At 37.0% G+C, this 14,068-nt stretch overlaps 2 protein-coding genes across 2 annotated transcripts; one reads left to right on the forward strand and one right to left on the reverse strand.

Annotated features, from left to right (window-relative positions):
* The first annotated feature begins 190 nt into the window (after positions 1-190).
* LOC136817687 (uncharacterized) lies at positions 191-3,302 on the forward strand. The gene is made up of 4 exons (XM_067074006.1): positions 191-293; positions 1,004-1,704; positions 1,923-2,478; positions 2,877-3,302. The coding sequence occupies exons 1-4, from the start codon at positions 270-272 to the stop codon at positions 3,111-3,113; spliced, it is 1,518 nt and encodes a 505-aa protein (XP_066930107.1). The 5' UTR covers positions 191-269; the 3' UTR covers positions 3,114-3,302.
* An 8,449-nt stretch (positions 3,303-11,751) lies between these two features.
* On the reverse strand, positions 11,752-13,483 carry LOC136818065 (uncharacterized). The gene is made up of 3 exons (XM_067074430.1): positions 13,163-13,483; positions 12,476-12,616; positions 11,752-11,811 (listed from the first exon to the last, which is right to left on the reverse strand). Exons 1-3 carry the CDS (start codon positions 13,481-13,483, stop codon positions 11,752-11,754), a joined length of 522 nt encoding a protein of 173 aa, XP_066930531.1.
* Positions 13,484-14,068: the final 585 nt, after the last annotated feature.

The raw sequence follows: 14,068 nt of genomic DNA on the forward strand, positions 1-14,068 counted from the left end.
TATAGAACCTTAGAATGTGGCTTTTTTTATAGAAACTTTTGGGAATCTTAGTGATTTTTTTAAACAAAGTGAGAGCTCAGGAACACGATCCTTTGTGATTGTGATAGCGGATGAAAGATGGTTCAGGCTAAATACGATGACTCAGGTCAATCGACTAACAATATATGCTTAAAATTTATTTTTCAGACAAAAGTAAAATAATGATGAGCTGACTCTCACACGAATATAAAATATTAAACTGAATTTGAAGTTGGATCATTATCATTGAAATGAGCGAGCGCCGCAGATATTATGTAAGTTAAAATAGTATATGTATCCACTTAGACTGTGCGCATCCCCGAATTTTGATATTAGATGAATAATATTAAATGAGAGGGGACGCGTGCAGCCTATTATCAACTTGATTAATAATTTGTCGTTCTGTCGAATTTTTATCTTACATTGAGCTCTTCCAGAAAATGTCCGTACACGGGGGTGGAGGATATATTGTCCGGGAGTAGCAAAAAATCGTCAAAATTTGCTCTGTTCGGCGGTAATTTGGGTTGTCCGGGGGGTCAACTGATGCTTTTTCGGGGGCTAAATCACTGAAAATTGTTATATCCTCTACCTCCCCATATTCAAATTTTTCTGGAAAAGCCCATTATGATTTTTTCCTTCGAAGGAAGTTACTCTTAGGTGCCCAATAAACGCCCCCCAACTTGTTAATTTTTCGAAAATTTTCCAACCCCTCCGGACCTTAATAGGGCCCCCCGTTTAGTAATTTTCAAGAATACTTTCAGCTGTCAAAGAGAAGGCCCCTTATTTTGCTCTAAATAACCTGATTTTAGCCTATATTTACCTTATCTTTAAGTATTATATCTATGATCCAGAGCTGCCATAATCTGCTTCCGAATATCCCATATTTTCTACTTCAATACATAATACTTAAAGGGCATAAACTTTCGCGAAATTTTCTGCCAGATAGTTTTTAGTTTAATATAATCTTCATATTATTTCTATTCAGTTACAGCCAGACGGGTTATACGTTATCGTTGAACACCTTGAGAAAATCTTTCATCAAATCAGATCAATTATAAAAATGCCGGACGCTAGTATGGACGATTTGGAAGGTATATTTAGTACTTTGTGTCGAACAGAAAGAATACTGCTTGATTTAGAATCGCTTTACAACGTCCAGCAATTTTCAGAAATCAACCAGTGTATTGATGGATTGAAACGCCTGCTCAATTTGGAAAAAAAATCTCAGCCTGATGTCAAAGTTGTACAAAAAGTAACACAAGCAGTTGGTCCCCCAAAGTACTTGATTCCTTTTGAAATGTTGGAATACTATGTTCAAAATGGATTTAAGGCGACTGAAATCGCAAAAATGTTGCATGTAAGCTTGAGCACGATCAAAAGAAGGTTGAGTGAAAATAAACTCAACAAGAAGGACAACTTCAGTAAATTGACGGAAGAAGAGCTTGATACCGTGATAAATGAAATTCTTGTTGATCATCCAAATACAGGATATAAAAAGATGCGAGGTTTCCTTTTGGCACGAGGGTTGATTATCCAGGAACGAAGGGTGAGAGATGCAATCCGTAGAGTGGATCCTGAAGGGGTGATTGTTAGATCGTTACAGTCAAGAGTGATTTTGAGAAGAAAGTATCGTGTCGCTGGACCGTTGTCGCTATGGCACATGGATGGCAATCATAAACTCATAAGGTACGTGCTGAACAACAGAAAAAATTCGGTGGTCAAATTTTTGCCGTATTTCAAGTTAAAGTGTACTAGAATCGTCTCAACGAGCACAAAAATCGCAGATTCGAAATCGATCTGATTTCTAATTTTCTGAGTGGACACTACCCTTTTTCCAATTAGCCAATGATCTTGCTTTGGTTCGGTATTTCATTTTATAAATCTCCAATTTTTGTATATTTTAGCTACCGGATGGTCATACATGGCTGTATAGACGGCTATTCAAGACGAATTATGTATCTTTCTTGTGCAGACAATAATGAGGCAGCCACTGTATTGAATTTTTTCAAGAGAGCTGTCCATATGAACGGTCTTCCATCTAGAGTTCGCGGTGATCATGGAGGCGAAAACGTTGATGTTGCTCGATTCATGCTTACACATCCACTGCGTGGCCTTAGGAGAGGTAGCTTCATTGCTTCAAAAAGCGTGCATAATCAACGAATCGAACGACTATGGGTCGACGTTTACCACGGCGCTACAAAATTATTCCAAACAATCTTCTTAAGTTTAGAGAACACTGGATATTTAGAATTGTCTTCCGAAGTTGATTTGTTTGCTCTTCACTTTGTCTTCCTGCCAAGGGTCAATCGTTGCTTAGAAGCTTTTATCAATGGTTGGAACCACCACCCTCTAAGCACAGAAAAGAACAAAACGCCCAATCAGTTATGGATTACTGGACTTCACAAAATAGCTGGCACAGGGACAAAAATAGACGAAGAAATATGGGAGCCTAAAACTGACGTATGTTCTACTCCTGTCATAATTTGCATTTTAATTCTTTTCAAAACGTCTTTTTACCGGCCACTTTGGTCATAAAGTTGAAATAAAATCCAACATTGCTTTACAACAACTTTTAGTAGGGGACAAAAGGTTTTCCCGGGCCTAAGCTGCGTCCTTCCTCTCAAAAAATAATATACTGTTCTTTGGAATAGACTAAAAATGGTTAGGTCGTAGAAAAGATGTCACGGAAGCCCAGGCTACGCCGCAAATTATTTTTAATATTTTTCAAAAATCTCAAACTTTTGTTGCTTCATTTTTCTACGATCCATCAATTGGCCCACCTTTTTTTAAAAAGCTTTGTCTGTAAAACAACCAACTGGACTGACATTTAAGACATATAATTTCTATAAAATTTACAGGAAGAGGCACAACACTATGGCATTGAGTACTATTCAAATACGGATTCAACAAGACAACAGGGCGAGTTCAAGCACGTTTTTGTTCCGTTGATCGAACACAATGTCCAAAATAACTTAATAAATGAAATTAACGTAACTTTCGGTCCTTTAGTCCACAACGACGAAGTAACAGAGGATCATGGTGTATCGATTTACCTTCGCCTACGTGCATTCTTACATTCCAACATGCCCTTGTAACCGTTTTGCTTATAATAAAAACATACATTCCTTATTACCCGAATATTACTAGTCATGTTATTAACACGAATTGAAAAATTTCGTGTTAATAAAAAACCCCTTTTAATTAAAACCAGCTGCTGTTTCCTTGAAGAAGCAGAAAAATTCGTGTTAATTTCAGATCGTCCAAATTTCAAGGCCGTTGTATAACTTGCCAAGTAATATTCGTGTAGTAAGGTATGTTAAAAATTGTAATTTGATATTGATATATAATATTTATAGATGATTTTCATGCTCGTGTCAAAGAATTATTTAAATTCACAATGATTTTTGCACTGATTATTCATGATATTTTCGCAGAAAACACAGAGAAATTCCCGGTTTGGGTGTAAGTAATGAACTGAAAGCCCAAAGAGCTAAAAACGAATCCTCAACCTTTCTTTGGCAAGAAAATATGAAAGGCTTTAAATCTGCGCCCCTTTTTTAGAGTGTTTATCTAATAGTGTTTATTTTCCAGAAAGCCACTTTTTCAAATTTCGTGGCAATTTTGGTTGTTTCAAGCGAGTTTATTCACGTTTTAGGCTGGCGGGGGTTCGAATGAAGATTACACGATATTTTGTCGGTCACAAAAGTTTCTTTGTTTGGTTTTGTTTGGTTAAAATTCACAAGACATATATCGTAAAGAGCTTATTGGGGAATAAAGTACAAAGTATAACGCAGTAGTGTTTTCCAAACAAAATCCCCAGAAAATATTTTAGAATGTCAATATAGAAGGCGGGCTACAGTTCAAATTGAATCAAAACCTCTTTTCTTCTTCTTCTTTAATAGACGATATCGGCTTTCCGAATTCTCCCCGAATGATTACCCATGATGCATTGCGCAAAAAAATTCACGGACAATATTGACTTACTATTACTGAATTTTTTTGCGCAATGCATCATGGGTAATCATTCGGGGTGGTTTCAATCTTAAGGTAAATTGTTCGGCTTGGACACGGTCCACATGGTTTACATACAGACGCCGGATAAGAATTAAAATTTACCAAAAACAAAGAAACTGCTAGATTCGATCAATCCGTCATCTACAAAACACTCTAAAAATAAAACATCCCCCTTTTTAACCCGACGACTCTCGAAGGACGGCGGACCGACGACGACTCTCGAAGGACGGCGGTCCGACGACGACTCTCGAAGGACGGCGGTCCGACGACGACTCTCGAGGGGCGGCGGACCAACGACGACTCTCGAAGGACGGCGGACCGACGACGACTCTCGAAGGACGGCGGACCGACGACGACTCTCGAGGGGCAGCGGACCAACGACGACTCTCGAGGGACGGTGGGCCAATTCGGACCAATATTTTAAATAGTAATAATATTTTAAAGACCAGATTAATTAGTTAGATTAAATTGAGGACGAATAAAATGAAAGAGAGGCTCCCACGATGTCCCTCCCAACGACTTCCTGGTCGGACGACGACTCTCGAAGGGCGCCGCCCCGACCCACGACGACTTTCGAAGGGCGCCGCCCCGACCCACGACAACCTTCGAAAGTCGGCGACCCGACCCACGACGGCTAGTCCGGACCGGCATTATGAGCCGAACCCCCCCTCATAATCTTACAACGCCAGATTTCGGCGTTGTAGAAATGAATGAACTTTGAGAAATTCATGAAATGAGAAATGAAAACTTCCGTCAAAGTCGCAGATCGTGTTGTTTTGATTTTTGAGGAGGGAGTGATTGGAAAAAATAATGGCTGACTTCTAGTGGAAATTTTTATTTGAAAAGATTTTGTTTTGTTTCTTGTTTCTTATTGATGAGTCTCTTCTTTGAGTATATGTGGCTTTTCTTCATGGTTCTCTGCATGCAAAATTCTTTGGCTCATTTTTGATTGTTTTTTGTTTTGATTTGAGAGGCAAGAGAACAGAAGCAGCCAACGAGCCCATTTCCCCGAAATATCTGTTTCCCTTTTCCAGGAGAGAGCTTTTTTTGAAAAATGGGGAAACAGATCCGATTTTCTAGGAAAGACCTTTTCCTTAAAACTATCTGTTTCCCCGCTCCAGCTGATGACGTCTTCAGAGAGAAACAGATCAATATTTCTAGGAGATGACATAATAAATTGGGAAACAGATATATGTTTCCAAAAAAAGATGATATTGCATTGGAAACAGATTGAACTTTATGGGGGAAACAGATATCAATAACAAAAAGAAAGGGAAACAGATGAAAATTTCCAGGAGAGGGGAACAGATATCCTATTTGGGAAAACAGATCTAAATTTTAATTCTGAAAATTGTGGAAACAGATCAAATTTTCTAGGAAAGATACTTTGAGATTAAAAATTTAGGTTTTGCGGAGAAACAGATCTTCATTTCTAGGAATAAGATTTTTGAAATATTCGGCCAACAGATCAAATTTTTCAGGAAAGCTATGTCTGGGAAACAGATATTTAAAAAAAGGTCCTCGTTGGATGCTTTCGAAGAGAAGATGGAAAATCTTGTAACATCAGTTATCAGAACTTGTTGACTTGTTATCTTTTCCTATTCATAACTCATTCAATTTTAGGAATGGAGTATTCAGATAGCAAACACTATGGACTGTGAGTTTTTTTTTCGTTTCAGCTTTCTTTTTCCTAGGTTTGCAGGTGGTAAAATCAAAGGGATAACCCAGGTACAGTAGCTAACAATTATTTACTGACATTCAAACACATAAGACGTTTTAATTTTCCAGGACTCACAAGTCAAAGGTTCTTTATCAAAAATATATGGTTGTTGGACTACCAGAGACTACTACACGACACTGACACAATGTCGTGTGTATTGGAAGTGCTACAAACTTTTGTGAATATCTACCTGGTTATCCCTTTGTTTTGAGTTTAATTAATACGTACTGTATCTATCCCTATGATAAAATTACACAGTTTTGAGTAGAAATAAAGTTATGGTAAAGCGGCACTGACAAATTTCTCCAAAAAATATTTTCTTTCAAATTATGAAATATTAAAAGTCTTCTTACATTTAAAAATGATTAAATTTTTTCGCCATGCTTATGTTTTACTCAATTCTAGTATTTTTTCAAAAACTTATACTTACGTAGAGGGAAATTTAGCAGAATTTATGGAGAAAATTAAGAATTCTCAGTTTGGCAACAAAAATTTCTCAAACGTACTGTACACATAGTACCTACAGTACTATAACTTTAAACATTTACATATTTTTAAATTGCCAGATTAGTGTGGCAAGAAAACTCATTTTTTTCATTCAGCCACAAATCTTCAAGTGTGAAGTTAATTTTATAGTACACATACTTACAATTTACAGAAAAATGGGTGATAAGTATATGTCACATGTTCAACAACCCATTTTTTCCACAGCTTACTTGTTCAACAAATTCTTGTCAAATTGAATGTCGAACAAGTGGGTTGTGGAACAAATGGGTGCCAAAATGATCGACAACCCAGTTGATTGACAATCCACTTGTTCGACAATCGATATAGTTGTTCAACAGACCAGTTTGAGAGAAGAGTGTCGAACAAGTGGTCGTCGAACAACCATGCAGTCGAGCAAATGGGTGTCGAACTAATAACTGTCAAACAACCGGTCTAACAAATGTACTGTCGGACAAGTATACTGTCGAACAAGTGGGATTTCCCCAAAATTATAGTTGTACGTAGATGAAAATATTTGTCAGAATTTATATTACGGTGAAAATTCTGAATTCTCAGTTTGACAATAAAAATTTCTCAAATAGGTAACTTTAATTTAAATAATTATATTAAATTGTAAAATTAGTGTGGCAAGAAAACTCCCAAAAAAATTTAGCCATAAATCTTAAAGTGAAAGGTTAATTTTTCAGCATTTTTGGTGTGACAAGAAAATTCTTCAGCACATAGCCACAGTCTATAGAAAAAGGTCAGAATTTACAATAATTCTCTTCTCATATGACAAAAATACTGCATTTTTCTAAAATCATGAATACGTGTACCCAGAAACTTTTCTGTCACCATATAAACTCTGAATTTTCTATCAGAGCTATCTTATCACAGCACTAAATTCTGCAAATTTCAATTTTTCACAAATTAAATTTGTACATGACAGATGTTACATTTTTCATTCGACAGACTGAAATGCTTAATTATAATAATACACTTATAATAATAATTATGGACCAATGTGTCATTGTTTTAAGGTTGGAGTTTTAGTTATTCAACATATGACATCTTAACTATTAAAAGTAAGTACTTTTCTGTAAGTTTTCCATTTAATTTTCTATGTGTACGTGTAATTTTCCTGTGCTTGGCTGGTACATTACATGCTGACAGTCAGGACAGGTTGTTTTTTGTAGCAGTGAGTCTGTTGAAGAGGGTCGGACTGTCAGACAGCAGCCTGGCATAATGACATTGAGAGTGATGAGAGGGATAATCTTTGGAGTTTCTTTAAACTAACCAGGAAACGCTGTTTATAAAAATAGTTTTCAAACCGTACCAAAAAATTTTTGGTATGGCTTGAAACCTGTGTTAGTATCTTGAGATATTAAAAGTGTCAGATTATTGTTATATGATATGTTATTATTCTTAAAATATGTCAAAATTTTTTCAAAGAGGTTATTTTGTTGGGTACTTTTGAGACGACCCACGCATGGCCCGAACATGTTCGGGCCTGTCGGAACATCTCGGGCCACAAAAAGTATTGAATCGGCCCGAACATTTTGTTCGGACCATGTTCGGGCCCATTTATTTACAATTGATACAGATTTGCTTTACCTTCCTGGTTTATCATCANAAACTACCTTAAGTGGATAAATTTTGGCGGGGATTAAATTTGGCGAATTTTGCCAAAATTCGCCACAAATCCTCGCAATCCAAATCGGCATCGCCAAAAAATGCCAAAAACAAAAAAAATGTGAAATCATTTTAAATTTTGAAAGACCCTTTTAAAAATTTCCAAGAACATTTAAGGGTGGATTCCCCCTGACTCAACAGGGTATTTCAGAGAAAAAATCAAAAAAACCTTTTTTTTGAACCAGACCCTCAGGACACATCTATCTTACGCAGAATTTATCGTAGAATCAGAATATCACATCCATTTGGTCTCAAATTTAATTGCTTTTTCGGAAATTGATTTTTCAGAGGCATGGTATATAAAAAAAATTTTTGAAAAAAAAATCAACGTTTTTTGTCATTTGCCCCTGGGAAGGCAAAGCGCAATTGCCGACCGTTTCCGTACGCCCAAGCGCCCATTTCGCGCCCCTAAAGCCTCCTTTTCGTGCAGATCCAATTTCGTGACTTTTCACACGGGATTGTTTTCAAAAATCGCTCTTAGAAAGCTCAACAGTCAGACCAAGCTGTATAATATTAGTGACTGAAGAAATCTCAAGAAATCTGACTGGTTAGTACTAAAACATGGGGAAACCAAGCTCTACTAAACGTGAAAGAGCTTCTGGTAATGCAGGTCGTTGCACAAAAGCAAGATCAAAGGCTCTTTATGCTCCAAAGAAGAAAACTTACAACTTCGAGAAGAAGCGACCGACTGCGACTACGGCTTCAAAATCGTCAATCGACAACACTTCAAACAAGGAAAGTGAACTTCCAGAGACTGCATCTAGCTCTAAAATTGGAAGTACAACTATACCTGAGACTCCTGAAAAATCAAGACCAACTGAAAATAACAGCAGTACTACAAACCCTGGTCCAAAAATGATTCACGGCTACCGTTTTGTGGATATGACGATATTAGCGTCAATCTTCACCGTCCTTAGTTGCCCTGGATGTAATGGTGTACGTTGTCTAAACCTCCATGAAAATGATGTTAAAAAGAAAGGACTAGCAAGCCATCTTGTTCTTCAATGCTCTGTGTGTCTTTATGAGCAATCATTTTTCACTTCGAAGCAAGTGCAATACCCGAATGAAGGACGCGGTGGTGCTAAATTCTTCGATGTGAATGCTCGGTCAATTTATGCTTCACGACAAATAGGTGGAGGCCATGAACATTTGAAAAAGTTTTGCACTTACATGAATATGCCTCCACCAGCTCTTGAAGGAAGCTATAGCAAAATGACAAAGAAATTGAAGGAAGCGGCAAAAACTGTTGCTGAAAAAAGCATGTCTGATGCTGCCGCTGAACTGCGCGGGGAAGCAGAATCAGCTGACGTTGGCGTTTCTATTGACGGGACATGGCAGAGAAAGGGATATATACTTCCATGAATGGTGTTGTGACTGCTATATCAGTGGATAATGGAAAGGTTCTTGACACAGCTATCATGTCAAAGAATTGTAAAGGCTGTACCAAAATGAAGTCTGTTAAAACCACTGATCCGCAACGATATGACGCGTGGAAAGCTTCTCACAAATGTGGGCTCAATTTCAAAGGATCTTCCCCAGCAATGGAAAAAGAGGGAGCAATAAACATTTACAATAACTCTACTAAGAAACATGGGCTATATTACACTTCATTTTTTGGTGACGGTGATTCAAAATCGTTTACGGCGGTACAAAATACCTATGGTCCGCGCAAGCCTGTAAAGAAACATGAATGTATTGGCCACTATCAAAAAAGAGTCGGAACTCGTCTTCGGAAATTGAAGAAGTTAAACAAACGCCTAGGAGGTGCAGGAAGATTGACTGATGCCAAGATAGATTGTCTCCAAAATTATTTTGGCATCGCACTGCGTCAGAATGTGAATAATCTTGACGAAATGGTGAAATCAACCAAAGCGTCAATGTTTCATGTTGCGGGATACCATGACAACTGCCCCAATCATAAAGATAGCTGGTGTCAATACAATCTTGACAAATTAAATGGCACCAATTTCTACAAAAAGAAAGGCTTCCCTTTAGATGTACGTCAAGCAATTTTGCCAACCTACAATGATTTATGCACACGCGAAAAACTCGAAAAATGCTTACACGGTCGTACTCAAAACGCAAACGAGAGTTTTAACGGTATGATTTGGAACCGCATCCCAAAAGCCAACCATGTGGGTTTACACATCCTCAGCTTTGCTGTCTATGATGCTATTTCTCATTTCAACAATGGTGGTATAGCAGCCTACAACATCTTAACTAAAATGAACATGGAAGCAGGAAAGTACACGGTCAAAGGTCTAAACCTTCAGGATTTGATCCGTAAACGACGGTCAGCTTACCGAATGTCTTCTCCCCAAACAAAGAGAAGAAAAGTTATCAGACACCTGAGAAAAACAAAACAAGACAAATTAATTGAAAAAGAAGGGAAAACTTATGAATATGGTGGCTTTGAATGTTGATTTAATGTAGATTTGTAGAGACTTTATGTTTTTAGATTCAAAATATCAGTTATAATTTTTAGCGCGTTTTCTTATTTTTGCAAGTTTTTTCAACACGGGTCGGGGCATAATTTCTGAACCGCTTTCTCAATCAAGCTCATTTTTTCAGTGAATGTTTATTGGAAATAAAAGGATGTTTTGGTTGTAGAGTTTTTTTGAATTTCACCATAAAAAGTGTTTTATGTTTGAAGCAACTTTTGTATTTTTTTTGTATTTTTTGCCGGTCCGAAGAGTTAAGCGGTCTGTTCTATGAGGTTCAAATTTCAAAATTTTAATTCACCCAAAACATGCATCTATATAAGGGTGATCAACTCAGAAAGTTTCATTGGTATATCTTTTTAACTTCTCCGGAAATTGACCGACCCGTGTTTGACCTATTTTGGCACTTTTCGGTGCACGGCTCCGGCCGCCATTATGGATTTTTTCAAATTTTTATTTTTTTCATTAATTTTCATCTAGTTTGATCATAAAAAGTCAATATCAAAAGATAAAATCATTTATTTTGCAATTTTGGTCTAGCCAGGGGGAATCCACCTTAAAAATTTTAAGCATGGTGTGGTTTTTTAGCTTGATGTGGATGATAGTGTTTGATCAACAGTCCTGCTCGAAATGTATTGAGAATTTTGCGTATTTTAATGACGTTTTTCAGAATTTAGAGTAAAGGTGAGAATTGCAATTTTATTTCATTAGATTTTTCCAATTTATGGGTTTCAGTTGTTTCTTGGCTTTATATTCCCTAACCAGCATCATTGGGCTATTCCATCCATTTTTAAACCATACAGACACAAGGGGTATTGTTATTGACAAACTTTTTCTGGTTCTGAGCCTTAATTTTCCAAGGTGATTATTAAAGGTTTCCAGGGGGTTCTTTCGACTCCTAAACTAACATCATTAGTCATATTCAGCCCCTTTTTCACAAAATTTCTCTCTCCCCCCAGCCAGGGATATCGACCCCTAACTTCCAGGGGATAGTTTGTTATCCAATATTTCCAGGGGGTTAGTACTGTTCTTTTTTTTTTTTGAATAGCCCATTTGAATCATCCTGTGATCCTTTTGTCCTCTATTAGTATTATAAAATGAGCAGGAAGGGTGGGTAAAATACCAGTTTGCAGAGTATGGCAAGGCTGCACTCAAGGAAAAATTCGGAAATGCCAAGTTCTGCACTGGAAGAATGCACACCTCATAAATTTGCCCAAAATTGTTGAAATTAGCTGCATTTATGAGGAAAAAATAGCTGAACTCTGCACTTGGGGTTAAAAAATCATCTGAACTTGCACTTGAAAACCTGAAATTTTGCTCCTGCACTCGACTTTTTTTACTTACTTTTGATACTTTTGATGGGTTCTTTGAGTCTCTCAATCATCCAATTTGGAAATCCGATGATTCACCATTTCTCTCACACTGTTTGAATCCGCTCTCCTGTAGGGATAATAATTCGGGAGCAGTGGTTCGTCCGGAAGTGTGGAAATAAAAAGGTCAAGTTGTCTTTTGAATTTAATTTTTGTGCAGTTTGTGATATTACGAATGTAGAATGGGAGAGAATTGAAAAGCTTAGGTCCTTCTTCAGATAGTGAGCCTCTCCAAATGTTTTTGTGTTTAGAATTTACTTCTTTAAGGTGGCATTTTTGTCCGAGCCTCTGGTTTTCGTAGCAGGTGATACCCCCTTTGTTCTCAGAGTGGTTGAAATTTGGAGAATATTTCTCTAAGATATACCAAATATAGATGATTTGATATCTTTCTCTACGTCTTTCCAGACTGTATAGTTTTAGAGTTTTAAGTTTTTCCCAATAGTTCAGTTTTTGTAAAGAGAATATTCCATTTAGCAATGATTTTTGAAGCTGTTCTAGTCGTTGCATTTGGTGTCTCTTGGATGGTGACCATAGCTGTGAACAGTAATCAGTGTGAGGGATTGCCAATGTCTTCCATAGGGTCAGCATTACAGTAGGGTCCCTTGTTTTGAAAGTTCGATATATCCATGAACTGATACCTTTGACCTTGTCGATTACATTTTCTATATGATTGTCATATGTCATACCCACATCTAAAGTGATCCCAAGGTCTTTGACTGTAGTCTTGGTCTCACCTTTTGGGTATCAGAGAAGTATTTGGAGAGTTCTTTAAGTTCTTCATTTCTACCATAATTGAGATGTTCAAATTTAAGTCCATTCAATTTCATGTTATACAATCCAGTCCACTCATGGACTGCGTTCATGTCATCTTGGAGCTGAATGATATCAGCATGGTTTTTGATTTCTTTCATTAGACGTGTATCATCAGCAAATGATGATTAAGAAAGAGTGTAATATCTTTTTGTCAATGTCTTGTATCATTATCAGAAACAGTAGTGGTCCAAGCACAGATACTTGGGGAACACCACAGATGACTTCTGACCTTTCTGATAGTGTGTAGTCAACAGAGACTTGTTGCGTTCTACCTGTTAGAAAGGATTTGATCCAAGCAAGCAGTTTGCCTTTGATGCCATTGGTTTTAATTTTGTTCAGAAGAATGGTATGGTCGACTCTGTCGAAAGCCTTGCTAAAGTCAAGGTAGATCACGTCCACATTATTGCCGTTTTCTATATGGTGGATAAGTCGTTCTGTGTGAGAGAGAAGTTGGCTCAGGCAGGATCTACCAGATCTGAAACCATGTTGGTTGCAATTAAAAAGATTGTTGTCTTCAAGATGTTTTTGTATCTTACTTCTGACAATTTTTTCGAAAATTTTTGAGACATTCGAAGTTAAAGCGACTGGTCTATAGTTTTCTGGTAAACCTTGATTGCCTTTTTTGAAGATTGGTGTGATGTAGCTGATTTCAGTAGATGGGGAGTTTGACTTTTGTCTAGAATATTTCTCCAGATAAGACAAAGAGGAGTTGCAAGTTGTTGTCTGGCTTTTTTGAGCAGGATGGCAGGGAACCCATCAGGTCCAGGGGCAGAGTTTGAAGATAGGGTGTTGATTTCGTTGATAAAATCAGCTTCTGTGAGGTCTATATCACATAGTTGAGAAGTGTTGTTGTCATTTTCATTCAGGTCGTATCTCTCCAATGGTTGAGTAAAGACAGAACTGTATTGGTTCTGAAGTATGTTAGCCATACGTTTACTGTCATTTGTAAGTTCATTTGTTGACGGATCTATTAAGGGTCCAACCTTGGGTTTATGCTTTGAAAACTTCTTTGCATAGGCATAGAAATATTTAGGATTAGATTTAATTTTTGAAGTAGCATCAAGTTCTTGCTTTTGTCTTTCATTTATGTGTGACTGTTGAAGCTTGAGTTCAATCGATAAGTTTCTGTGCGGTTTTGTTCGTTCGATGCTTTTTTTTTTAATTTTGATCTATTACGCATTAAAACACGTCTGTCTCTTGGGATTATTTTATAAAAATGTTTTGGTTCTCGAGCTGGTACTTTGTTTGCTGAAATAACTGATATACACTTATCAATAAAAGTTTCGTATTGTTTCTCTGGGTCTGAGGTTGAGTGCAAAGTCTTACGCCAGTCAATACATTGTAAATCTTTGTTTATGGCTTCCCAATTTATGTTTTTGTTAAGAAAATTGAAATTATCGAATTTGCTGTTCAAAGTTATTTTGTTTTTAACCTTTCTTGTTTCAGTAAAAGTCAAATGTGTTAAAATGTCTATTAAGTGATGATCTGAATGGACTGTAGGAATAACATCATAA

Source organism: Clytia hemisphaerica, unplaced genomic scaffold (genome assembly GCF_902728285.1).
Source record: "Clytia hemisphaerica strain Z4C2 unplaced genomic scaffold, Clytia hemisphaerica genome assembly, whole genome shotgun sequence".
Taxonomy (NCBI): domain Eukaryota; kingdom Metazoa; phylum Cnidaria; class Hydrozoa; order Leptothecata; family Clytiidae; genus Clytia; species Clytia hemisphaerica.

Bases quoted from the DNA above. Each gene is read 5' to 3' on its own strand.
- LOC136817687 (XM_067074006.1), top strand. From the start codon at position 270: ATGAGCGAGCGCCGCAGATATTAT. The intron at 294-1,003 runs GTAAGTTAAAAT...ATTTCTATTCAG, and splicing joins GCGAGCGCCGCAGATATTAT to TTACAGCCAGACGGGTTATA. The intron at 2,479-2,876 runs GTATGTTCTACT...TAAAATTTACAG, and splicing joins TATGGGAGCCTAAAACTGAC to GAAGAGGCACAACACTATGG.
- LOC136818065 (XM_067074430.1), bottom strand. From the start codon at position 13,483: ATGGCTAACATACTTCAGAACCAATACAGTTCTGTCTTTACTCAACCA. The intron at 12,617-13,162 runs GTTTACCAGAAA...GATATCATTCAG, and splicing joins CTTCAAAAAAGGCAATCAAG to CTCCAAGATGACATGAACGC. The intron at 11,812-12,475 runs GTGAGACCAAGA...TTATCCCTACAG, and splicing joins ACTTCTCTGATACCCAAAAG to GAGAGCGGATTCAAACAGTG.